General features: G+C 43.1%; 1 protein-coding gene across 1 annotated transcript in view; it reads left to right on the top strand.

Annotated features, from left to right (window-relative positions):
- The first annotated feature begins 18,968 nt into the window (after window positions 1-18,968).
- GRTP1 (growth hormone regulated TBC protein 1) overlaps window positions 18,969-27,632 on the top strand; it is a 41,938-nt gene continuing 33,274 nt past the window's right edge. Inside the window, exons 1-3 of the mRNA XM_030464257.1 lie at window positions 18,969-19,180; window positions 21,036-21,187; window positions 27,241-27,399. Of these exons, the coding sequence (XP_030320117.1) occupies window positions 19,143-19,180; window positions 21,036-21,187; window positions 27,241-27,399 (349 nt within the window). The 5' untranslated portion in view covers window positions 18,969-19,142. The remainder of the gene's footprint in view (window positions 19,181-21,035; window positions 21,188-27,240; window positions 27,400-27,632) is intronic.

Raw genomic sequence — 27,632 nt, forward strand, 5'->3', positions numbered from 1 at the left:
AATGCAATGTTCCCTCCTCCATTGTTTTTTTTGGTTTGTTTCGTTTCCACCTGTATCCAGCAGATCCCAGGACACAGGGATTATTCAGCACTTCGGTAAAGCATCCCTCCCAGCCCCGAAATGCCACATGTGACATCTCTGGGCTGCTGGCAGGAGAAACGCTCCACCTAATGGCCGGATCTGTAAAGCAGGTTGCAAGCAAGCAGGGATGAATAAAGTGAGAATAACGGTGGGAACAGCAGAAAAAATTGCCCTTTATTTTTCTTTTTCATTTCCACGAGCATCTCTTCTTATAGAATGAAACCTTTTTCACTCCTTGATGAGAACTCTCAACAAAGGAAAAGAATCTTGCTGGGTAGCTGCTTTCTTAACAACTGAAGGGTTCTTTACATAGTGAAAAACCAAACAATCAGTAGGTCAATACTTTACCTCTTATGACCTGAAACCGTTTTGAGAATTGCTAGACCCCTCCCTTTACAGTACTTGGTTTGTCTCCAGCATGCCTTCAGTTGCTTGTATTTCACAGAGCTGCAGGTGCAAGAACAGCTTCACGTGGCAGGATTTTCACTTGGCAAGCAAGTGTTGCAGGAGGCTTTCAGTGATGCACATCACACAACAGCAGAAATGTACTGCCAGAGGGGAAACTTCCTGAGGTCATAAAGCTGTAAAAATCTATAATGCACCGAACTCCTTATCCTCAAAAAGCCACCAAATAGCTATTAGGGCCTATGTTTGTGAAAATAGATTGTGACTCCAAATATCCAACATGGGACATCTTATCAAAGAACACAATTTTATGGGGTAGTGCTCAGAGCTTCCTCTCTGAAAATGAAGGTTTTTTCATAAGATGCCTCCTGATATGCAGCCAAACCGCCTTTAAAAAAAAAAAAAAACAACTCAGATTTCTGAAATACAGGAGAATTTCACAGGAACTTACTTGCCCCTGCATCTACAAACAAACAAACAGGCTGTGAAAAAAAGAAACAAGAGTGCAGCAGCAGTCAGATCATGGCAGTCCTGCGGGTGAAGGCAAGCAGCACAGTTTGCTTTCAACCACAAGGAATTGCAACCACTTTCTGCAGATCACACACCTTTTGGGCCTACACCACTGCAGCTGCTAAACCAGTCATTCTGGCCCTTGCAGGGAGGTGAGAGAGTTTATATAGAGCTGAGATACTGCCTAAAAAGAAGGCAAGTCCTTCCAATCACTGTCATCCCTGAGGCTTCTTGAGGGAGTCAAAAAAAGAAAACTCTTGGACACTGCACATCCTTACCAAGAAAACCCAGGTCTAACCAAGTTCCACCATCAGAGTTAAATCCTTGTGTCTTTTGTGTTTCACACCAATACACTGGACTACCCAAAGGCTGCTCAGAGCCCCCATCTGAGATCTTTCATTCATGAAGCAGTGGATTCTCCATCCCTGGAGATATTTAAAAAGAGACTGGATGTGGCACTCAGTGCCATGGTCTAACAACGGCAACGGTGGTTCAAGGGTTGGACTTGATGATCTCTGAGGTCCCTTCCAACCCAGCCAATTCTATGATTCTATGATTCTACCAAAGAATGGGAACAGTGTGAGAGTAGTGGTGATCCAAGAACCCAGACAAGGTTCCACCAAATGTACCTCAGCTCTAACTGCCTCCAGGCTCCAGGAAACTTGTTACAGAAGAACAGAAATCACCAAAAGACATCTTCTTTATTAACTCATTTAAATTACACCCATCATGTAACAAGTAAGTCTGTACCATTTTCATACCATACAGATTTCTTAATAAATCTGTTTTCCTTCTTAGATGGGTTACTTATTTGTACCACTGTGTCTTACTTGTGTGTTGAGAAGACTAAAGTAATAAAAGTGTACAAAATAACAATCTTGTAATCATTCTGTCATTATCAAAGAAGGAGCATGAGAAACGAAGACAAACAGTGCTTGTGAATATGTCATCAGTATGCAAACTGTATTCCTTACACCCAAGAGAGCTGACACATGCTATGTTCCATGGGGCAGCTGGGAATAGGTAGAAAACATAGAGCATAAATTATGCAAATATCGTGCTCTTTGAAAGAAACAAGAAAAGCTGCATTTTCTTCAACTTGCTCCTTGCTTCCCTGTCCCAGCTGGCTCCTCAGACTCTGGGCTGCATGCCAGGGAGGTGACTCAAGCCACTGAAATAGGAGCAATGATGGGCTAAGGTGCAGATTATTGGGACCAACCTCCTCATCCTATGATGTTCTTAGTGTGGGAGTGGCCAGGCCACTAATATGACTTTCTATCTTGCTTTGGCTTGGTGATGAGAGTGATTAAATGCACACCCGAAACAAGCCTGACACTGTGGCAGGGCTGGATCAGGTTTGGCTATCCATGATCAAAGGCTGAAAGGAGAAGCCAGTAATCTGGTGGCCACAATAGTGCATTAAAGCTGTAGAAAGCCTTTGGGCAGCTACTCATTCATACACAACCTTGAAGGAAAGCAGCATCTACTGCTGGGCAAAACTGAACTTTGAATATGGAAATGCAGTAATACACAGAGCAGTGGAGGGTGACCTTCACCGATGGTGACCTGAATGTGCCCCAGCCCTGCCTGCTGCTCAGATGGAGTAGCTAGGCAAAGCTGGGGCTAGCCTGTGAGGAACAAAACCTGGGGTGACCACTGGCCCTTCCTGAGATGGGTCATTTGTAGCAAGACAAACCTCTCTTAGGGAACGACGCTTCAAGGTCCAACCAGGTGTTCCAGCAGAGACTCACGAGCAATGCTCTAAGCCTATGGCTCTCAGAGTTGACCAGCCCAGATCGGTGCTGTTGCTCCAAGAGCAACTGACCTCTCTGCTGGCTTGCTCAGGACTGAGCTGAGCCTGTGCCTTAGGCCTCACCTTTTATTGGCCCCCTGGTTCTGCTCATGCGCAGTGGGGGCCCACCCTAATCAGGCACAGGTGGGCTTAACACAAGCTCATGCTCACTCCCTGGCAATTAGTGGCACCTGGTTGCCTTGTTACACTACAGTCATTCCTCTGCTCCAGCAAATGCCAGTGAAGAGAAGAGGGATCTTGCTAAAAGTTAACTCTGCCCCATCTGAAAGTGTTTTGGAGGAGCCAAGTTCAGTTCTATTCTTCCAAGTCACAACATGTCGGGCAGTAAGTTGGCACTCACTGCATCCTCACAGCTCACCTGTGCAAAGCAGAGGCCATACACTGCAGGAATCATAGAATCATAGAATTAGCCAGGTTGGAAGGGACCTCAGAGATCATCTAGTCCAACCCTTGACCCACCGGAGCAGTTGCTAGACCATGGCACTGAGTGCCACATCCAGTCTTTTTTTAAATGTCTCCAGGGACGGAGAATCTACCACCTCACCGGGCAGTCCATTCCATAGCCTGATCACCCTCTCCATGAAGAAATTCTTTCTAATATCTAACCTAAACCTCCCCTGGCACAACTTAAGACTGTGTCCTCTTGTCTTGTTGAAGGTCGTCTGTGAAAAGAGTCCAGTTCCCACCTCGCTACAGCCTCCTTTCAGGTAGCTGTAGACAGCAATGAGGTCTCCCCTGAGCCTCCTCTTCTTCAGGCTGAACAGCCCCAGCTCTCTCAGCCTCTCCTCATAGGGCCTGTGCTCGAGTCCCTTCACCAGCCTGGTTGCCCTCCTTTGGACCTGTTCCAAGACCTCTACATCCTTCTTAAACTGAGGGGCCCAGAACTGGACACAGTACTCGAGGTGTGGCCTAACCAGCGCTGAGTACAGGGGAAGAATCACCTCCCTGGACCTGCTGGTGACGCTGTTTTTGATACAGGCCAGGATGCCATTGGCCTTCTTGCCACCTGGGCACACTGCTGGCTCATGTTCAGTTTCTTGTCGATGCAGATTCCCAGGTCCCTTTCTGCCTGGCTGCTCTCCAGCCACTCTGTCCCCAGCCTGTAGCGCTGCATGGGGTTGTTGTGGCCAAGGGATGCTTGGGTGCCAGCTCTGGCCGGTGCATGGCAAGCACCCAGCCTGGAGCCACCACCTGGACATCAGCAGCCAAGAGAAAGCAGGACAGAGGCTGCCCATCCACACTTGCCATTGTCCCACGAGTCGTCTCCTCTTCCAAAACCATTGTCACTCACCCTCACCTCCCCTTTGGCTCTTTCAGTGTTATTTCTCCAGGATATTTGTGTAGGTGGGATGGCTGCTGAGCGTGAAAATGATGGTGCAGCATGGGCTGAGCTGCAGTAGGACACAACCCACACGAGCACACAGGTGACCAAAGCAATGCCATACACAGGCAATGTTTTTTCAGATATATACTTAATAGAGCTGCAACTCCCCTGTTGCTACTCAAACCAATGCTAGTAGTTGCTTAGGGGGTTCTGATATTCCTCTGGTGTTTCTCTTCACCAGCTCCTAAAAGCCATACTTGCAAAAAGCATAAAGGTAAAAAGCTGTGTGTATACAGCGTGTGGGAGCACATAGCTCAGCAGGAGCCAGTATCAAGCTGAATGTCACTCAGTATTAAAAGAAACCAACTTGTTCAAATCTCACACTGAGGCAAGCACTTAAGCACAAGCTGTTCCTAAGACGACATAATGAAAATTCAGGTAAGTCTTGACTCCCCTGCCCTCCCCCAGTGGAGGGCAGTGAATTCCCCAGTGAATCCTCCAAAAGAATCAGGTTCTTCCTGCATCTTACTTTTCCACCTGCATAACGGGAATGAATGATTTTCCCCTCGCCTTGGTGCCTGTCTCTGTATATGAGATACTTAAGTTCTTTGGGCAAGTTCTTTAAAAGTCTGCAACATGTCTATATATGTGGGTATACCACCTATCTGACTGCACCAAGAGCTCACCTGAAGTTTCCAGGCAAAGTGAAAACTGCAACAAGATTAAATTTATTATTTTCTCTTCATTTCAGTCCCTCGTTTCCAGCATTCACCTGGAAGCCACAGAAATGGAGCACAGGTGCAACCTCTGGGTGCTCACTTTCAAACAAGCTATCACTGAGGATTAGTTTTGTATTTAAAACTTGGTTCACTGACATTTTAAAATATCTTTTTAAAATAAATGGCCACTGCTGTCCAATATACACAACTAGCGCCCAGCTCTAGGCAGACATGCAAAATCAGGTCTCTCTCCTTGCTCTCTTCCTTAGAAACCCAGGTTTAAGTGAAAACAATCTTTTTGCAAATCTCAGGGCTTAAACTACAATGAGATGATGGTCCACTTCCCAGGGCTGAAGAACAGTTCAGCTTCACTCCTGAAGGCTGTGAGACCACTGCAGCCTCCATGAAGGTTATTAAAATTCCCCTTGGAGTTCCCTGGGACTGAGAAGGATTGTAAGAGTGTATTAAGCCAACCAGCAGTGACAGGACCCCCAGGCTTAGACAGGTTTGCTGGGCAGCCCCTTGCTTGGTAGCCCCTCCTTGTAACCTCAGGGCAGTGGAGCAGTTCCCTCTGCAGCAGAAGATGCTCCAGGTGGGACAATACCAACACCTGACAAGAGGCCAGGGCAGACCAGCTTGGGTCTTGCTCATGGTTTTTAGGACCAGTGGGGCCAAATGTCCCACAGATTAAGCACAGGAGGAGTGAGAGTAACAAGGCTCTGCTGTTTCTCATTAGCATGCTGTATTGTCTTGTTTAGGACAGAGTTTTCAGGGCTGGCAAAGGGAGAGCTGCAGATTGCCTGGTTCCTCTGTGGTGCTTACGAACCCTGCTGTTGCTGAGGAAGATGGACTCTGTGTGTTTTCCTTTGGGAAGCTTTTATTCAAAACAGGGTGAAACTAAGGCTTCCTCAGTTTCATCTTTAAGGGCTGAATAGAAAAAAATATTAGAAAAATAAAACATGTGCTGCTCTTTTTTACTTTTAATTAAGATGTTAATTGGATGCAACTGTGGTTCATCAGTGCTACAACAAGAGAGAGAATGAAATAAAGGTAATTTTTCTCCCTAGAAATTTATTTCAAATAGAAAAATGAGTTCCACAAATGTTCCTCCCACCTGACAAACAAACCTGAAGCTTCCTGTATTTTTCAAAATACAACATGTTCTCCTGGAAAAAACAGAATATATATATATAAGCTTCAGAAACAGTATGTTCCAATTAAAACTATGTTTCATGGGGAAACTTGTGCCGATTTCTAGTAGCAGAGGGAGGGTGCTCAGGCCTGGGCTGGGAAGCTGATGAGGCCAGGAGCCCTGCAGTGAGCTTGAAGGCTCCTTGAAGGCAAAAGCAGGCATGAGAAGCCTTCTGCTGCAGAAGGACATCAAGTGCATTTTTTTTACATTTTTTTCAACAGTCCAGTGGGATAAAACTCCAGAGACAGACACTCAAAACTTCTTTGGGATAACACCCAAAGGGCTTTTTTTTTTTTTTTTTTTTTTTTTCACTGAATAGTGTGTAAAAGAAGAGGAAATCCTACGATTCCCATAAGCAAGGTGTCCCGCAGTTTGCAGCACTGCTTTGTTTCCTGATCTTTGTGAGTGGTCCTGCTGGCCTGCAGATGGCGAGTTTGCCATTTGGAGAGGGGGAAAAGCCCTTCGTCCTCAAGGGAGTCTGAAAAACAAATCCTACCGAAAAAGATACCTAAAAAGTTAACTCTTCACCCTCCCCGATGCCTCTCCTGCAATACTTAGATTCATGTGCAGGACCAGCTGCAACTGATGTTATCCATGTTAACTCATGGTATCCATGAGGATATTGCCCTCAAGATGGTAATACTGGTACTTTTGCCAAACATTAAACACTATTATTTGCAATGGGAATAGGAACTCCACCACCCACTTGAGCAGCAGCCACAATCCACAGCACAAAATCATTAAGAACACTCTTCCAGGATGCAAAGTTAAGGTAGGTAATGATTACACTATCATATTGTTTCCCAAATATTCTTTAATAGTATACAGATGAGAATTAAAAGGTATTCATATTGACTGACTCACTCCAAAGGTCCCACAACAAGGCCCAAACCTAAGACTCAAGCAACAACTTGCACTGTTACTGATCTGTGAGCCAAATTCTCCGAGGAGGTATAAAATCACATACTTTCAGGAAAATGCATTTTCCATATATCTATTTTTCAAAATCCATATCTGTGTTTTAAATGCATATGAAATCCCTGATCAATTCACAGAAGTAAAGCTATGAAGTTGAAAAGAGAACTTTTAATAGACACAAGAATACATATTTTTCCCTGACTGCCCACATGGAAACTCTGCTAAGCTCATCCTATGACATACACATTTCCTATTTCTGGCTTCCCTCACTTCCTTTCCACTTTCCTACCTTTCCCCATACATTTCTGTCCTGTCCAAGAGCTACAAAATGAGGTTGGAATGTGAATCATGTATTTCCAAGAAACATCAAGAACTTGTTCTGTGGGTCAAATTTTCCATTTATTTTTCAATAAAGATTCTGAGCCTTCCCTAGAGCCACAGCAGTAGGAATGTCCTTCCAACATGCAGCTGCTTATTAACTCCTGGGAAAACTCCTAAAACAAAGAGTTTTCAGTAATTTAGTAATCTTTCCAGTCTGAAGCTTCAGAGTTATTTTGTTAAAGAAAGCACTTGCAGCCATTAAAAACAAACAAACAAAAAAAAACCCCAACAAACAAACAAAAAACCCCCAAAAACTAAAAAAACCAAAACCAAAACCAAAACAACAAAAAATCCCAACCCATTTTTATTGGAGTGCTATTCAGGCTCCAAATCTTAAATTTGGTGCCAAAAGGCCTAAAACATCTGGGGCAATTTTTCCATCCCTCCTGTTCTCCAGTGAGGTACCCACTCCTCTCTGGATAACTTAGGACTTTCCTTCTGCCACCATCCCAACTGCAGGGAGGAGCTTTGAGGGGGAGGAAGGCAGCATCCTCTGCAGCTTGGAGCCCTGGACAGCCCAAAGGACAGGAAGCTCCTGATGCTGCTGACAGTGTTGCTGCAAAGCATGCAGCAGCATCCCCTTGGATGTTTCCAAGCACTGCAGGAGGATGCTGTCTCAGTTATTGGACCACAACTGCACTGCAAACAAGCCCAGCCTGATACATCTGCACCAGATCTGAGCTCTGCCACCGTGTTTGTCCCCAGAGGCCAGGCGACAGAGGTAAGCTGTGTGCTGTAGTGCAGCACTGACTGGTCAGCTCAGGTAAACTCCATGCTCTGCCACCACTGCCACTGTCCTTCACTCACCCACATGGAACGGGTGGGTTTTTTCAAGAGCCTGGACACAGACATGAGTGGACTTGCCCATGACTGCACAGCCAACACCCAGTGCTGCAGGGATGCTGCCACGACTGGAGGTGTTGTGGTGCTGCTGCAGGGATGCTCTCAGCCAGCAAGAGGCTGCAGAGTGCAGAAGAGGGTAGAGGTCTCCTACAGTACCAGGAAAGGAGAAAAGGACAAAAGATAGCAAAATCTGAGTAGTGATAAAGGACAAAACTTCTTGCTTTATGCTCAGAAGACCACGATGAGCAGCACTTAGTACTCCATCCCTCCTTCTGCCCACAGACTCTACTTTGCTTCTAGGTCTTAATAGCTTGTCTTTGACCCCACAGTGGTTTGTGGGCCCTGTGAATAGAAGAGGGGAAGCAGAGCCAATACCTCATTAGCCTATTTCACTAGCCTGGGGGCATTCCCTTTGCATGCATGGCATTTTTTGGCTGAAAAAAGCCCATTTCTTGGCTGACTAAACCCCTTGCCTTGATGCAAAGCTCTCTATGCCATTACCTCTGCCTTTCCCAGCACACACAGGGCTTCCATGCCCAGCTGAGACTGAAGTTGCTGTAGGGTCTTATGAAGCACCAGAGGACTGGGGTCTGCAACCCCCTTACTGCTTGGCACTGGGTGTACATTTGTATTTTAACATATGGAAATCATTAAACTGCTGCCCCCAGATTACTGCTGACAAAAAGCATCTCATGGTTTGCTGTCTCACAGGTGACATGGGAGAAAGTCTGCACACCTGGAAATCTCAGCAAGATTTGTTTAACTCTCTCCAATGAGAGCACAGCTCCCTCCAGCCCACACAAGAAATTTTAGAGAGCCCTCACCCAGATTTTTTCAAAAGCAAAGGGCTTTGATGTGTCTGTAGTGGGCTCGGTAGCTTCACTGAGTACAAACCAACAGCAAAGTGGCCCTGCCTAGCCAGAGCATTTTGTAGGATCTGGATCTTTCTTTCCATTTTCCAGACTTGAAGATGTCTGGAGGGTGTTTTGCTGAGTTCAACAACCAAATCCTTCATAGTTTGCTTCAAGGCCCTTTTGACATTCCCCAATAGCATCTGCACTGAGATTTCTCCCGGCTGCTTTGCTGCTGCAGCAGAGCAGAATGAATGCTCCCTCTGACCCCCCACAGCTTCCCAGTCAACTTGCACTCCCCAGCCTGCACACCTAGTGGAAGCTTTTTTTTTTTAAACGAGGCTGTTTTATCACTCATGAATATCACCACAGGGCACTGCTGTGAGCAAACAGCCTGAGAATAGTAACCAGCAATAAGGCAGCCATCCTTGGCAAAGGCAGAAGGAATATTGTCATGGATGAGCTCTTGTATTCTGGGCCAGCCCAGGACACCCTTCTGACAGCAGAATGTGAGTTTTTAAGGCAAAGGTGTCTGCGTGTCCCCTGCTAGGGGCTGCAGGAGTCTTGCTCTCTGCTCTTTTCAGGGTTAAGTAATGAAGGGAACAAGTTTCTCTGTAGGGACTGTCTTGCTCCCCAGAATGTTAGAAGAACCACAGAATAGCAATAAAAAGAAGGCAATAGGAAAACACGGTAACCACCCATAACACAAAAAAAACCCAACCCTCCAGTGTTGCAGTAAACTGTTCACCCCATTAAATGAGAACAAAAGGTTGTAAATTTACAGAGGCAAAGACAACAGATGAAAATTCAAGTAATTGAATTGCATTCCCTTCTCGTTTCAAAGCACAAACCATCCTCCCAGGGACTGCCTTTAGATATCCCAGTGGGGAATACTCAGGGCAAGATGGGCTCTGACTGGTGTCTTTGTGCTACACCTTCTTACATTGCCCTATCAGACCTAAACACTAATACCTGTAAGTTTTCACCCACTCAGATCCTGTACCTGGGTGAACTGGTCCAGTCTTATGCTCCCTGATCCATCCTTCCCCTTGCACTCCACACAAGCTTGGGTTGGCTCCACATCACTCACTTACCTCAGGCTAGTTTTGCCCATGGAAACCTGTCATGACCTACTTTGTAAGGCCTTTGTTCCCCACAGTTTTACTTTTAAAAATGGCAACCTGAAGGGAAAGAGAGGCAAAAGAAATTTGCACAATTCAATTTGGTGGGGAAGAAAAAAAATTAATTACTTAACAGCTACTTGGCAAAAACATGCTTTAGCTAAATCACAAGAGCTGCACACGATGTGCTGGCTCTAGGAACATGGTTGTCACTGCTGGCAGTCATTAGTGTTGTTGATATGTATAACAAGCCCTCTAAAAATAACCATGTTCAAACTAGAGCTGCAAAACTCCTGATGCAGTCACTTTCTGTGGTGTCCTGTCTCATTTCTTCTCATACTCAAAAAGGGATTTTGCTTCACTTCTAAACTATTTTTACCCCATCTTTAATAGGACAGGCCATTAACTCAATTAAAGTACAAATGTTCAGGGTGGAGATCTCAGATGCCTTTGGTCAACATAAGTACAAACATTTCAGCCTTTGCATCTTTCTTCTTTGCAATCATCCGCTGCATACTTCTCAAATATTATTTGATGTTATTCTACTGACTTTCAAAAGCGTTTAGTGAGGAAAATTAAATACAGTATGAACCTGAACACTACAAACAGCTCTGGGGGTAAGGGAAGTGCAAGTGTAAAAGCCAGTTAAGGGCAGGAGGATTTATATACAGGAGACACTGAAGGGTGCTCAAGCAGAAAAACAGATGATAGAAATGCTAAAACCAGCCATTTGTTCTCATGTGTTACTTAATCGCTATTTCTTCCCAGAAAAGACCACCAGAGATGTCTCGGTTAGTTACAGGTGTCCTCTTTGTGAGGACCCTTGACAGCAGCTCTGAGGTTTTTTTAAGTACTGTTTATTATCACCAGGTAATCTTGACTGTAATGGCCAGTATTACCTCTCTCCCCTGGGACTCGGAAGTGTTGCCAGGAACACAATCACTGATGTGGGAAATACAACACTTCACTAATCTGGCATTTGTTTCATGTTAGAAACTACACTGTGAACAGAAACCACCCCTTGTAGTAACCACACATCAGTACTACAAAATGCAGCCACGGCAATCAAAAGAGCCACCAGTGTTTTTCCACACCGAGTAGAACAGACTCATAGAAATATTTAGGTTGTAAAAGACCTTTAAGATCGATTCCAACCATAAACACAGCACTGCCAAGTCAACCATTAAACTATGTCCCTACGCACCACGTGTACTTGTGTTGTAAATATCTCCGGGGATGGTGACTCAACACTTCCCTGGGCAGCCTGTTCCAGTTCCTGACAAGCCTTTCAGTGAAGTATTTTTTCTTCATTACCAATCTAAACCTCTCCTGGTGCAACTTGAGGCTGTTTCCTCTCCTACCAATAGTTACCCGGGAGAAGAGACCAACCCCCACCACACCACAGCCTCCTTTTAGGTGAGAGTGACACAGGTTCCCTCAGTTCCCTCAGTCACACTTTGAGAGGCTACATACTCCTTAAAATAGGGTTTCAAGAATCCTCTTTGTAGAAGCACTCTTCTGTTTTGTTCTGTTTTGGTTTGTTTTGGTTTTCCTTTTCTGTTCTGAAGCACGGGGTGGCTCCACGAATGTCCTCCAGCAGTTGTCCATCCTCCTGGCATCTAAACATTCAATTCTCAGCTTTCATATAGGAACAAGACTAGGAAATCTGCTGTCTATATTTGCTGTATGAATTCAATCCTGTGTTGTGCAGGGGAAATGCTCCATGTTGTTCTGCCCAATAGTCAGTGCAGCAGCATTTTCTCTCCTGGATGTAAGGCTAAGCTTGTGTTCTCTCTACTTGTAGTTCCATCATGTTTGCTTTCCCTGGCTGCTCACATCTGAAGGGAAGTTGTGGCTCAACCTTCACATGTAAGACCTGGCCTGATTTAACATATAGCCCCCAGCCTCTGTTTTTTGGTGACACAATAAAAAGACACGAGATGTGATAGAAATAACAGATGTGTGCTATATTTTGTGAGAGCCAGATGGTTCAGGCAGGGAATAGACATTTCTGGCTAGAAGGAGTCCTAGAGCTTCCCAGTGCACACCTCCCAGAGCAGCAGCCCTGGGTGGGCTTCAGAGCTGAGCACAGGAGCTGGAGAGAGAAATCACCTGGTTTTTACTAAGGCAAAGGCTTGAATGAGAGATTTTCATTCTGTAGCAGAACCATCTCCTCTTCTTGCTCTCTGGCCCTGTAGTGCCACATCTGTTTGAACCACAAGAACTGGGACAGGCTGAAACAAAGAACTGAAAATTATTAATAGAGGCGTGATGAACACAGCCCCTTCCTGCAAACTCCAGTGACTTCTGTCAGATTGAATCTAAGCTTTCTTTGCTGAAAGGTGTTTCATTTACACAAAATATAAGTTGCATACATATTAAATGCTCAAAGCCTGTAAATCTCAGCTAATTTTGTACAGGGCATTTACACTGCCATCAAAATGCAAAAAGCTGTGTCAGAGAGATATTTTCAGAACAGTGTAGTCAAGAGAACTGCAGCTGGAATTACTTACAGACTCATTCTGTGGAATGCTAAATGCTTTCATCATATGTTGATACCATGAGCTAAATTCTAACCGAGTGGGGCAAAGAACAAGGGCCCCTGCAGGAGATGTCTACAGCAGGCAAAACTATAATGGTCGACTGTCAATTCTAAGTTTTATTTATGTATATTGGTGGGTTGATTTATACCTACATATAATTTGTGACTGTGGTCAATTTTCCATCAACATCTAATAACAAGATGCTTTCACTTTTGCAGTCAAGTGAAAAAATGACTTGGCACAAATCAGGAAAGATAATTATCATCAAGCTTACTTGACTGTGCTCAGAAGTTCATCAATTGCTCATGGAGCACTGGTGGGGACAAGATGTCATCTAAAAGGCAATTATTATTAAAATAATACTATTGGAGCTTCTGAGAAGAAAATTATTGAAAAAAATACTGTTGAGAAATACAAAAACTCAGAAAAACAAGGTACCTGTTGCAGAAGCCAAACAAATGTGTAGCATGGTCATATGAAATTATTGCTATGGTTCACTGGATAATAACAGCAAATTAACTTGTACAGTTCTTGTAAGCTGACACATAGTTAAAATAAAATTTCTTGGTTGAAAAAAAAAATCTGGTGTACATTTTAAATGGAAAAAAGATTCAAAATGCTAGCTGAGAACATATTATTTTTGTAACCACTTATGCAGAAAAGTGTGGAAATACCAAAATGTTGCTAATAGTTTGGAGAGCTACATTCCCTCCACAATTTGATTACCCTAGGACAGGGAAGAACAGTGTCAGAAATAACTGAAATACAAAAAGATAATTAAAACAATTGCAATCCTTACAATCTATCAGCTAGTGATAACATTAGAGTTTGGCGTACATTTTATCTGCAAATTAACACAAAATGAGAACTGAATTGTCCCTCCAGGTGAAACAATCACCTGACAAAGAAAGACAGAAAGAAGTCATCGTTTGATCTTAGATGTGGCAACCAAAGTTTCTTACCTTTCAAAGGAATGTAAAAATAACATGACACTTCACATGATACCTTGACTATATGAGTTAGAAAAATGTGTAAGGAATAAACATGCAGAAAGCTACGGAGGAAAACAACCTCCTTGAGTGCATGTTAACTTTGCAGTGTTCAATGCTTCAAAGCTGGGAGCTTACAGAAAGGGAATTTGGTGATCTGACCCGAACTTGGTGGCCTTGTACCTATGCATTATATAATAGTATTTAACTATAGAAATCTAGGATTACCTGCACTCCTGGAGAACTCCCGCCTTGTTTCACGTAAGGAATGGGTGTCTCTTCCTGAATAAATAAGTATACCCTCTCCTTTTTACAAAAAAACTGTGTCATTACTTTAAGGATTTTTTCCTTAATTCGCATTTTTTAGAGAAATTCTTAACTGAATAGAGACAATTAGGTAAAATAGATAATGTTATTCACAGATAGCACTTTGTATTTATGTGCAGTGATGGTATTTACATACCTGTAATTATAACTCTGCCTTGCTTCTTACAGAATAGGACATGGTTTGAGACTATTGAATTAAGAGCCCTTCCAGAGTCCTAATGCAGAGGCAACTGAAGGCCAGAAGATTTGCCTTCCCATGTCCCAACTAATTAAATGTCAAATTGCAGTAGACAGCCGGAGAACATCCAGGTTAAACCTTGCCCCTTATCAGTAGGTCTTCCAGATGCTGGATTTGCTAGGCATGATACCTTCAGAGATAAGGACAAAAAAAAAGGAGATGGGAGAAGTAAGAAGTTGTTAATAATCTCCAGTCTTGCCTGCCACCTCCTCCTGCAAAATTTCAAAGTTCAGTTATAAGCCTTGTACTTATGCAGCCAGGAAAGAAAACATCATCTGCATGAATTTAAAGTGCTTTCAGTATACCCCTCATGATCATTCAAGTACAAAAGTAAAAACAAAACAATCAAAACAAAGCCATCTAGAAAATACTTAATTTTTTCAGTTGAAATAACAAACACATTTTACAGAGCTGCAGCCTGACATCACCTAGATTCATCAAGCAATTAACTACTAGGAACCTCTCTTTTGGTTTACTCAGTTCCACACTGTTGGGTTACTGGTCTGTGATAGTTACTGACCTTTTTCTAAGGACAACCTTGACCCTCTCTTAGGAACACTTCCTGCTAATAACGTTCCAAGTATTTTTTCTCGATCACTTTCAGCATATAATTTTGCCACATTTTTCACACCGGGGGCACTACCCTGTAATTTCTCATTCCCTGCTCTTTCCAGCATTGTCACTTGCAGCCTTGAGCCTTCTTTTCTGATGCAGCTGTAGGGTGGCAGCTGAGAGCAAAAACCTTTCTGCAGATTTCCATGGGTAATGTTGATTCTCCAGGCAGCTGCAGTGGTACGCAGCAAGCTTTGGAGCTCCTTTTTATAGCTCCTCATATCAGTGTGCTTTGACTCCTGGGGCCACAGTCATACTGAGAGTAATCAAAATATTGGCACTTCCCACACTACACGTGGATTTGCAACTTGCCTTGCCAGCTAGTAACCTTCAGAGACATGAAGCTGTGACGCCTTCAGGGAATAGAGAAAATTAATTTTTATAAAAAAATATGTTTCTGCCCTTGCCATGCAGTCTGTTCTGAAGCCAGTGGCTGCTCTTGGAAGCATTCACGTGAAGAGGTTTAATCAGGCCCGCAGACGGCAATTATGTAAGCATGATGCAATTTTCTGGGACAAAAATATGGAGCAAATTCAGCATTTCATTTCCTGTCTAGAGCCTCAATCCATACATAGGCAAAGGCTGATTAAACTTGGGAGGTAGGTAGTGAGATGGCTGCAATAGGAACCAAAGGCATCTGGATGCAGCAGTGGCATTCCTTAACCTCGCTAATGGGATAAATTGCCTGGTCCTGGAGCACATTGTGCCTAGGCTAGAATGTACACTTGCAGGGATTTAAAAAAAAATCATATATATACAGGCATATGTTTATTTCTTATTGGATATTATCTATACTGTTTCATCTAAACTGTTTTCTCCAAGCATGGAACAACAGATTTTTTTCAGGTCATGGGAAAGTAGCTCAAGCCAAATCGATGCAGAGTGAAGCTCCAGCAAAGCCAGGCACACTTATGTGGCATGATTTTTAAATACAGACACACCAACAAGGGGCTGGATGACAAACTACATGAGCTAGGGAAGCCACACATGCTGTGGGAATTTCCATTGCTTAATTGGATTACAACAACACCCTGTCACTTGCAAGAATTACCTTTTTTATCTCTTCTCCAATGCACATTTTTTAAACAGGGGCTATTAGCCATTTCATGAGCAATTAGGGGTTTTTTAAAACTTACTGTCTGGATCTGAAAAAGCAGAGCTGCTAACTTTGCCAGGAGTGGTGTTTCTCACAGGTATTTCTCAATAAATAGGCTCACCCACACTGTTTTAAATAGGCACACTATATTCACAAACACCTTCTTTAGACCCCCACACCTTATCCCTTTCTTGGTCCTACTGTGCTTTACATCCCCCTAACAATTTCATTTTATTGATTTAGCTGGCAAGAAAATTGGCACGTTTATGATACAGAAAATAATGAAGGTATTTCTGCTGTCCTCAGATGCATAAAAAAATACTTTCGGTTGCCAAAGGCAGCCAAGGAAATATTTTCAGGCACAAATATTACCAAAGGCTTTCTCCTGGTCCTCCTTCCCCAGTTCTGGCCTAAGCCCAACAACAGTCTTGGGGATGGTATGTTAGAGTTGGACCATGTTTCAGCACTGTTGTTACACCAAGTACACATGGCATAGTGCACATTTCACAGCTCTGGGAAGCGTAAAGCCATCCCAGTCTAATTTCTGATATGCTGAAAATTTTGCTGGTACTGTCATTTAACAGCTGCTCTGCAGAAACAAGTAGGGAAGTCTTCCTCACTAGAATACAGGGTATAAGACAAGCCAAGCTGCAAACGCCTCAACCTGTGAATCACTTGTCTTGTCATCTTCATCTGTCTTGCAGGAAACGCATCCCAAATGCCTGCCCTTAAAGAGAAGTCACTATTTTGAGGACTTGCTCTGGCAGTAGCAGGATAGGAATTTCTAACAAACATGTTCACCATAAAGTAAAAACTTCAGGGATGAGGTTCAGATGGAAAAGGGAGGGAATTAGTTTGTGCCAGGTGGTACGTGGGAAGGCTGAGAGCTTCACTTAGACATCATCTAAGTCTGCCCTTCTGCACTCTGTCACTGCCACCAGCTACTTCAGAAGTAAAGCATCAAAAGTAAGCAGCAATAGCAACAAGCATATGTAGTTTTCAGATTGGATGGTTTATGTGTTATGGATGCCTTTAAAAGCAGTATAATACAATCTGCCCAGAAGAGAGCAGCACTGATACCCTTTGAAGGATAAAGTATTATATATTGCCAGACAGTAGCCTAGATCATATTATCAGCTACAATCTAGGCACCCAATTACTGCATTTAAATTTAGGAAATATTTATATTAAATTATTATCATTCTAAGGAGCTTTCTTAACAGGAGTTAAGTTTCTTAATAGGAGACTTTGTGTGTGAAACAGGCAGAAATCTGAGTAAGCCACAATCTATTATGCTTGGATTAGAGCAACAGAAACCGCATATAACATTCAAGGCTCGCTGAGAGTAAGAATGCCCTGTGGTACACACAAGACTACCCTTGATACACTGCAGATATACTCTTTAACTAATTCCAGGAACAGTTTGCTGTTTGCAGGCAACTTTTGATGGATCTGCTTTAAAAAGGAACACGCACCAAAGAGCCTGACCTTGTTAGGTGAACTACAACCCTGTCGCCAAACCAGCCTGCAGCTTCAGGATTTGGGGGGAGAAGGGGGTGTCCTGTCTAACTGAGGCTTCCTCCTCCTCTTCCACAGCTCAGTGTCGCCGCCTCCTATTCTCAGCTCAGCCAAGGGTTTTTTTATGCGACTTTGACCAAGTCACTGGGGCAGAGCTGTTTGCAGAGTGTGCCCCTGCCTACGCTCCGCCAAGGCAACGCTGGCGGGATGTCAAGGCACAGCCTTGGCAGAGGCACCGGGAGGCTCTCCCCGAGCTGGTTTGTAAGCAGGTTCCAGTCCAGCCGGTACCCGAGTGTGTTCGTGACGCCGCACAGTAATGTGAGTGGGACCACTCTCCTGTAAAAGAAGCCGTAAGAAAGCTGAAGCACTGAATTAAAAAAAAAAAATTAAAAATTAAAAATTATGTCTTGCTGAATAATCACAAACTTTTTCAACCTTGCGATGGCAATTAAACCAAGTAGAAATCTCTGTATTATTTTTTTTCCTTTGCTGTTGGAGTCAAACCACTTCCACATTTGTGTGTGGGTGAGTGCCTTTGATGGCACAATGGAGGAGGGAGGTAGCTTACTCGAGGAGTGTGCTGGGAGGGAACAACTGTTGATCTGCCTTGTGAAATCCCATCTGTTGTCTTCAGCAGCTCGCTGGCAGAACAAGATAATGTTTCTCTGGCAGTACTTGTAATTTTCCAAGCACTTTACTGGGGGCAAAGTCAGAACTTGATTCAAAAAGGGAGAATCGGGGGTATAATTTCCTTCCCTCCCTTCTGTTAGGCGGTGTGTTACAGACGAGGCTGCTGGCAGGCAGCTAGGTCTGTGGGGGATCCAGGGCATGCTCGACACCTCCAAAGACAAAGAACCGTGTGCTAATGTTAGAGGTGGGTTCCAGGAACGGGGGAGCCTTCTGGGGTATTATTTTGGGTATTATAACTCCCATGTTTCACACAACCTGCCATATACTATTTACATCACACTTAAATGATTGTCAGCTTACGGTGGAAACTGAGCAGATGCTGAAGTTGGTAATATCTCAGTGCAACAAAGCATTGTTTAATGTTGGAATGAAAAGCATTAATTCGGGGGGAAATTAATATTGTGAGGATCTGGGGAAGAAAAAAGCTCAAACCAACTAGGCGAACTTAAATACTAATACAACCACCCCTTCTTGTTGGCTACGGGGAAATTCCCTTGGTCTGAAGAGCCAAACCTAACCTGAACCTCACCCTACGTTAATGAGACATTTCCCAGAGCGCATTAAAATATTCGCATTTTTACCAAGAAACGTGAAATACACAAACCTAGAGCAGGAACAGAGGAGATGCCCACGCCACCCAGACGCCCTACAGTAGCCCCCGGCCCGACACCGCGGAGCGGAGCAAAGTGGCGGCGCAGTGAGGCGGAGCCGCGGAGGCTGCGCCTATGGCGGGCGAGGGGGAGGCGGCCACGCCGCCGCACGGCCCCGCGGGCGCGGAGCTGCCCTGTCCGCCCTGCCCGGCCCCTGGCACGGGGGGCGGGCTCCGACATCCACCCCCGCCCCTCGGAGGGCGGCAGGAGAGTTGAACTTGTGAGCCGGTCTGTATGGGGTCGCGTACGCCGCTCGGCTCGGCCTGAGGAGAGCCCGCCCCGCCGGGGGTGGGGGGAGGACGAGCGCGGGTAGCCCGACCGATGGAGAGGCGAGAGGACGGACGGGACTGGGCGTACAGGTATGGCTGCTGCCGCCGGCGCTACGGCTGCCCCCCGCCCCGCGATGGCGTGGTCGCCGCCGGCTCTGAGGAGGGTGCTTGGCAGCGGCTCCCGAAGGGTCCGGCCTGCCTCCCCCCCCTCCTTTGCCGGCAGTGGCTCGCCGCCGCCTGCCCGATCCCACCTGGGCTCTCCCGGAGGAGGGGATCACGTTTAAAACCACCGCCTTTAGAACTTTTCCTGTGAACGAGGCAGCGCTGGGAGGGAGAAAGGGCGCAGGATCGGTGACCAGCTGAGCTTTGCCGGGAGTTTCGGTCTCTTGCTGGTCCCTTAAAATAGCCTTTTCCTTGCCCAGAGACGCGGAGGGCAGAAGCCCTTGGCGGAGGGTGAATTTGGAGCCGGTGAATCCCGGCGTGAGGGAAATGTTCCTCAGGGAGCGCTTGGAGGGAGCGGGAAATGGCCGAGGGGGGCAGCGAGGGGGAGGAGAGGCCTCGTCCCCGGGGGGAGCCCCGACACAGGCCGGCAAGCGATGCCGCTGTTAACATAGGTGCATCCCGGAGTAATGGTCACCTTCACTGCCCGGAGGCAGCTTGGGGGAGGTAAATTCCTTAAAACCTGCTTTCCTGGCTCTTCTTATTTTCCCTTTCTGCCTTCGGAATGGAAATGGGCATGAAATTATTCTGTACGTGCTGTCTGGACACTCGCGGTCATAAACATGAACCGCGTGTCCGGGGAGGTGCGGGTTTTGACTCGCATTCTGCGGTCCTCAGGCAGAGAGAGACCTCTGTGGGGGTTTGGGTGGTTTGTACACCTGTGGGTTTTGTGTCACATTCGAGGAGTACGTGAATACAAAGGTGACTCTTCTAACCGGCAACTGAGTAACATCAGTATGAGTCCTGAATATTAAAATATTCCTCTTCTGATTCATGCTTTGCTACCCGTGACATTCCTGTGAGCCAGGGTTTATCCAAGGCTGTGCCCGTGCCGCTCCGTGGACAGACTCTTTCTCCATAAATTAAATGGGCAGCGGTTTGGGAAGTTAAGCCCTGATGTCTTGCAGGCTTTTCCTCGTGGGCAGACCCCTCTTTAACTTCTACACAGTCCACGAGTGTTCTGTGCTCGGGTGATAATCACCTGTACTCGGGTATAAGGCATCCAGGGAGGTTGCCATAAATCCAGTTTAGCAAGGTGTCTTGGTACATCAAGCTGGAACAGAATCAGACTTGTAGTTCTGAAACACGGACAGTGCCATGCTGCCCGAGATAATGTGATGCAACATTGAAAATTTGTTAAAGAAAATAAAAAAGCATTTTTGATACTGCCTATGAAAAAGGTCGACACAAGGATTCGTGGTTTATTTTGTTTTGTTTGCCCAAACTACATACTTCAATACAAATAATATTAGAAATGAGCCCTTCTAAAAATAATCTTTGTACCTTGTTCTTTTTGTTACTATTTTTCTGTACAGAACTGTGTGATAACTGAGTTCAGGCCATACTTGAGTTGTTGCACTATGCCTTCATACTTTTCAACTGTTTGTATTGTAGAGAAAAACACTCTCAGACCTCTCTGTGGTCATAATTTGAGTCAGTTTTGCACTCAAAGGATCCTTTGCTCTAAAAACTTCTTACTTCTAAAAGCAGTAAAATCTGTAAAAATGACTAAACAATGCATGATTAAATTAATGTCCCTGAACAGCTTTGATATGCTAAATGCAGTGTAACAGTTTGTGTGAAGTAGGTTTTTGTTGGGAGGAGGGAGTTTTGAGCTGCTTTTAGAAACAGCAGCTGGAAGTTATGTAAAGCATACTTGCATATTTTCTTTTTCAGCTCTAGGTATACAGAAATATTTATACAATAATTCTTTTTTATTTTGCAGGGTTGATCCATATGGGTTTGAAAGGCCAGATGATTTTGATTATGAGTCCTATGAAGCATTCTTTTCCAGATACCTAGTGGTACTCACAAGAAGAGCAATAAAGTGGTCCAAGCTTCTAAAGGGGAATAACAGTATACAGAAGAGTTTAAAAGGTGAGCTGTGTGTCTCTTTTATGGGTAAAAGTGCATTATGTTGGAACAGATATAAATCATATTCAGTTGGTTTGCATTTTTGAATGTTAAATACTCCTTTTGTCTTCAAGTGGAAAACAGTAGTATGAACAATAATAGTACATAAGGAAGCATTCTGGTTTTAGAGGGATCATTGAATTGATTTAAAGCTAACAAAGGAGTAATCCTTCTTTAGCATGTGCTATAATTTCTTATTACATATGTAACCCATAGGTTATGGCCACTGGCACTTCAAGATGCTATTTTATAGCTGTTTGTGGTATTGCATATTGCATTCTATACTGTCTTTGGAAAGACAAGAGATTATGGAGAAGACACTGTTTTGAACCCCAGAGCTCTCAGTTGCTGACTCTGCTGTTTTTAGACTGCTGGAGATCTTCTAGCCCCCTTTATCCTCCTTTTGTAAAACGGTGTTCACCTCACAGCTGAAAAGATGTGTACTAAGAACTGATGCCTCGTGAAGTAAAGAAATTAATGCAGGAGCTAATGCAGCATTAGATAAAATAATGATGGAACTATTAATAGCCACTTCAAAAAGCAAGAAAACCCCTAGTAATGTTTTATCTTGCAAGAGAGACACGGAGAAATAAATGGAGTCAGAAGGTGGCAGGGAATCCTGTGAGACCAGAGGGTAGGGTTTTTTCCTCCCACTCTTTGGGTTATTTTTTCATGTAAACATCTACATTTTTTCATGTAAACATCTATTTTTTTCCACTTTGCTCTTAATGATGCTGTTCAACTTGCTTTCTCTTGAGATCCTTTTGGAGTTGGACACATTTCTCTAGGTATGTTAAAGTGAGTAAAAATAAACAAAAGTTCATCATGCACTGACTTGTAATACAGGTGGATATTTAGAGCTCTGCTTCAGGTGCAGACATCCGCTACTAATTCTGGTGGCTTTGTTGTTCTGGGGTAGGGGTTTTTTTTGTTTGTTTTCTTTTATTTGCACCAGGAGTAGGATGATAACTGGTGAGACATTTTAAGTATAACAGTGTATTTAGTATATGGATGTCTGTTTTAAGGCTGAGGAATCCCAGAGAATGTAGGTTTGAGCTATAGCTGCAAAATCATATGCTGCTTACTAGGAAGTAGCTACTTCTACTCTCTTTTTCTTCCAAATGTAAAGAAGCTTTCATTTAGAGTCTGAAATATAGTGTCAAGTGTATGGTAATTTGAATTAGAGGGGATTTTGAGATTCTGTGACAGTGACAGCTTTTAGCAATTTCTGTGAGTTTGTTGCATTTCTCTTCCCTTGTGTAGCATTACAGACACACAGTGCTCTTGTGACATGAGTGATGTGAATGCCTTTAGTCTTATTTTGGAGCAAAAACGTCGACCAAATCTCTCAACTTATCCACCAGGCTTCAGTACATATGGACATGTTGCCACACTAGCCATATAATGGAACTAACCATTAACATGGTGTTAATTGTCTCTAAACAGGCCACTGTTTGTGAAAAATGGGATAGTGTAAATATACTGAGTGGACATAGGCAGTGTCTCTTGGCTGTGGCAAGTCCTTGTGGGTTGGTGCATCATCTTTGACCTTATTGACTTTTGCTAAGCTTACCTGAATTTGCAGACTATGTATAGTCATATATGTAGTATGTAATTCTAAGGAGAGTGACTAGAGTAAATAATGTTGAGGAAATGTAGTCTGAGTATAAATTAAATGTTATGATAAAGCCTCCTTCGTTATTGTTGACTGATACCTCAGAAGAGGAGAGCAACAGTACACTAGCTTGTACAATTACTGATTTTTTAGTACTTTCTTTCTTGTATTAGTATTAAGATTGAATTCTATGATGTAAGTAGCTAGAATACATAAGGAGTTGGTTTTTGTGTGTGCTTTATCCTGCAAGATAATTCTGCAGTGATTTCCTTTTAGGCAGTCAGAGAGCATCAGGTCTGCCTGATGCACTGAATTTCCCTCTTCCAGCACCTGACTTAACTGCTCTGAAACGTTGTTGAGGAGCTGATTGGCTTCCCCTCTTCGACAAGTGGCCCATGATATAGAGCTGAAAAGACTATTATATTTGTCCCTCTCCCCTCCCAGGGCAATAGCTGTACATGCAAAAGCATATTCTTATTTTGAATTCTTCGTGGGGCTTTTTCAGAGTTCATCCTGCTGTGAGTGGGTGTGAGAGAGGCATTGTGTGTGTGGTATCTCAGTGGCTCCACAACCGTTGGTCTTTACACACAGAGGTGCTCATGATTCCTGTCTGGTTGAACAGGAAGAAGTGATGACTTGTGCTAATTTTCCAATTTGGAAATGTGTTCACATGCTATTACTCTGTGTGCCTCACATCCAAGGCTATGGGCGTATACAATTCTATTCTAATGTAAATAAAAATAATGAGACTGCATTTTAACGATGGTGATTAAGCTGTGTATCCTGTCCTTATGGATTACAGCCTTCCAGCAGAGGAGGTAATGGGAGTTTTGTCTGACAGTTCTCCAGTCTCTTCTTTATTTTCTGGTATTTTGTTTCCTTCTCTGCCCTTATCTTCATTGTCTCATCTGCATGCTTCAGTTTTCAGTCAGTGTTCAGTCACTTGCCTCTATTCTTTCTGATGTTATTGAGACCCTCCTGTTTTTTGCTTTTCTCTTTTCAGCTTCTATCTTTATGGAACCAAAAGGCAGCTTTCTGCTCTGCCTTGTTTACAGGCAGGCAACAAGCTGTCTAACATAATTACCCAAAGTAGCTTAATTCTGATGAAAAGCAAGCTGCACAGAAGAATTTGGCTGTAAGTGGATTACTCAAAATTGACCAGTAGTCAAAGACCTCTAGTCTTTGAGGCTGATAAAATACAGTGAAAGGTGAAAGTAATGGTACTAAACAGTGGAGCATTTCTGTCCCAGACCAAAGGTTGGAGGAAGGAAGGAGCATCTTAGAAGGTCATTTTTCCTGTTTGTCTGTAACTTGAACATTTACACCCCAGGTCTGCTTTGTTTCTTCTGTGATACATTCATAAAATAAACATTTCAATTCCTTGTTCTATGCTATTTTCAACTCCTCCATCAAATTTTTTTACTAGGGTTTAAGTTAGTTTCCTCAGCATTCAACAGTAATTTTTAGTAACTGAAAAAAGTAAAAAGTGCAGATGCTTCTCTAAGCATCACTCTTTTACTATTTTAGATGAGATAAACTTTCTTTATAAATGGGTTTTTCCTACATAAACTTAGGCTATTGAGTAGAGTCAAACATGTTACATGTTTATCATGTTTCATATTGAAGCAAAAACCTCCCAAATTTCCTTATTCTGCCATTAAACAAGGACAAGCAGATTTAAAGTGATTGTTTTTTTAATTCATGCTACTATAAGTAGTATGCAGTATTGGAAAAAGTTAATTTCTCTTTATGTTTTTCTCTTTAGGTCACTTTGTGTATTTATTAGCACTTCAAGACCACTTCCTTATCATGTAGCTCTTACTTATATCAACAAGAAAACCATATTAATAATAATATTAATAAGTGTGGCTTAACCTGCAGAAACTTGGATTGGTTTTCAGAGGCAATGGGATTGAGACTACTGTTTTTTAGCTTAAAAGTAGGTGTTTGATGTTTTGTTAATGAAGAGAGGCAAAAATTTCAGATAAATAAATTTCTTTACTACACGTTTTATAGCTTAGACTGAGCTGTTTGCCCTGGGAGTGGTTCTTTGTGCAGGGTTTGGTATTCAGCAGTGATACTTTTGAGATGAAGGCCTTGGTTTACAGTGGGAGTCAGAGGTGTAACAGGAGACACATGCACAATCTGGCTTTATCTGTGAGAGCTTCTTCAGTGTTACACTGGGAGAATATTCTGTGGTGTGGACTGTGGTGTGGGATTTTTAGTTCCTGAGGATAAAGTGGCAGAGGGCCTATGGAGAACAAAATAGATACAAACCCACGATAAAACAATATAATTTTATGTATAAAATGTGACATATGAAAATCATATATATATATATACATATATATATAAAATATATTAAATTGCAGTTGTCCTTATTTTCTAATGCTGCTTTGGTATGCCAGTTTGCAGATCCCAGAAAGTATGATAAGGGGGTGAGGAGGAAGAAAAGTGTCTGTAAAGGGCTTTTCCATTCCTCAGGGGGTGGGGGAGCTGGGGTGGGTCAAACTTGAGGCTATACAAGCCTCTGGCTGTCTATTACCATGAGAATAATGACGATCAGGAGCAATGATTGTATTGCTGTGCTGCAGGGCAGCTTTCCCTTTGCTCCAATGTCAGAGGCTTGTCCCTGCTTCTCTTGAATTTCATGTGCATTTTTGGATGTGGATGTTGGCTACGATTTCAGAACAGACAGTTAGTCCAGAAAAAAAAATACCACTGAAATTATATGTTAGAATATGATAATCCAGTAAATTAGCCAGTAATTTTGCTTTTAGAGACATTTGCAGACTCATCCAAAGATCTCATCTTGCTGCTGACCTAAATGGGACTAGATCCTCACACTGATTGCTGCACTTGCTATGCCTATCTATAGGACGATTTTGGGCATTCGAGTAGTTGCAAAATCTTATAAAAAAGAGAGTGGGTTTGTTAACCACAGAAACAAGTAAATTATTTCCAGTCCATCTAAAAGAAGGTTGTAGTCAAACTTACTGTGCTAGAGCAGTAGAGACTGTAACCCTTAACTTAAATCCTCATCAGAAAGCTAAACAAAAACCAGTACCCTGAGACCAGGTGTTGATTGCAGATGTTAAGGTGTTTCTTTGGGAGAAAGCAGCAGATGTTAGGTAGGTGAAATGCCCACTAGAGATGCACCGAGCTCTCTGCTAACGCTGGGAAAGCAGCTTTGGCTCCTAAGGGATACGCAGCTGCAATAGGGGGAATGTATATAGAAGGTAACTGTCTGAGTTGTTGCAAAACCTGGTTTCACTCTGCTGTTTTTAACGCCTTTATTTCAGGCAGCATTTATTTACATTTACAGACCCTTGTGATTGGATAAAACTAGATTAGGTAATGATATTGTGTGTGTGTCTCTTCATGTGTGGGTGGGATAAAATTTTCCACTCTCATTTGAGTCCCATAGAATTTAGGGATGAGAAGCTGGTACTCTTAATTGATACAAGATACTACTTTAGTAAGAAATGTCCAGTTCTTTTCTCAGTTGCTTCTCCCTGGAAAAAGCAGAAGGATCTCAAACACTCAGACGTGGTTTGGGGTCAGAAGAGGTAATGCTGATTTACGTTTATGTACCAATGAGCAGCACTGTCTTATTAATATTTTTCATACCATTCCCAAGAGGAAGCTGCTTTGGCTGCCATTATCCTGATGCTTCTTCCTGCAATCTTGCATCCTAGTTATTTACACTGAATCATCTGCTTAAAAAAACAACCCCAAAACACACCCTGATGAGGAATATGATGCAGGAGATAAAAGCTACTTTAGATTTGAAAAGAGTTCTTCAGATATTCTAGGAAAAATCTGCTGCTGCTTACTCACAACTCCAGTTCTTCCAAGCTCTCATTTAGACAGTAGCCACCTATGTCATATTTCTCAGTTTCTCCTATGATTTCAGTGGTTAGGTGCTCAGCTGGTACAGCTGTTTATGCTAGAGCATAACCAAGAGAGAGGGCTGTCATGTCAGAGACCATTAGTCATGTAGGAAAAGAAAGTTATGGCTTGTCTGAATGAAAAAGAACTAAGATCAAGGGGAAATTTTGTTTTTCGTACCCTCATCTGGGAAGGTGGGAAGAAGAGGAAAGGATTCAAAATCTTAGCTGGGGAAGAAAGGAGAGGAAAGCCTGAGTCTGGAGATCCATGTGGAGAATCTGACTGGTAAGAATTTGAGTGAATCTAAAAAATACCATGTATCTGAGAAAGAAATGCTTCTCCTAAGTGATAGCATAGGGGAGAAAGCACAGGAATCTCTTGTCAAAAGTTTTTCTGTTTCTTCTCAACTTCATGTTGTTCATTTTCAAAAGAAAAAATTCCCTGGATTTTTTAAAATTTATTTTTAAAACATCAGAAATCAACCAATTCAGCAATCAATTCTGTTTTGCAGTGAAGAGATATATCAGGAAAGGCATCCCAAATGAACATCGTGCATTGATCTGGATGATTGTGAGTGGGGCCCAGACAAACATGGAGCAAAATCCTGGATATTACCACAGACTGCTTGAAGGAGAGAAGAATGACAAGCTGGTTGAAGCAATCAAAACAGGTTATTGTCTTGATAACACTATTTATCTGTGTTTATCCATCCTGTGTGCTTAAATGTTAGAGATCAAATTATGTCATGTAAAAGTTATATTTTTGTAGTAGTGGCTTAAGTGCTGAATTAACATGTAAATTAGATTAGCCATAAGCTCTGTAACAGCACACATCTTTCCAGGTTCATGATGTGATCAGAAGCATTAAGGAAGGTTAGAAATTATTTGGGAAGGAACAGAACCA

Source organism: Calypte anna, chromosome 1 (genome assembly GCF_003957555.1).
Source record: "Calypte anna isolate BGI_N300 chromosome 1, bCalAnn1_v1.p, whole genome shotgun sequence".
NCBI classification, from domain to species: Eukaryota; Metazoa; Chordata; class Aves; order Apodiformes; family Trochilidae; genus Calypte; species Calypte anna.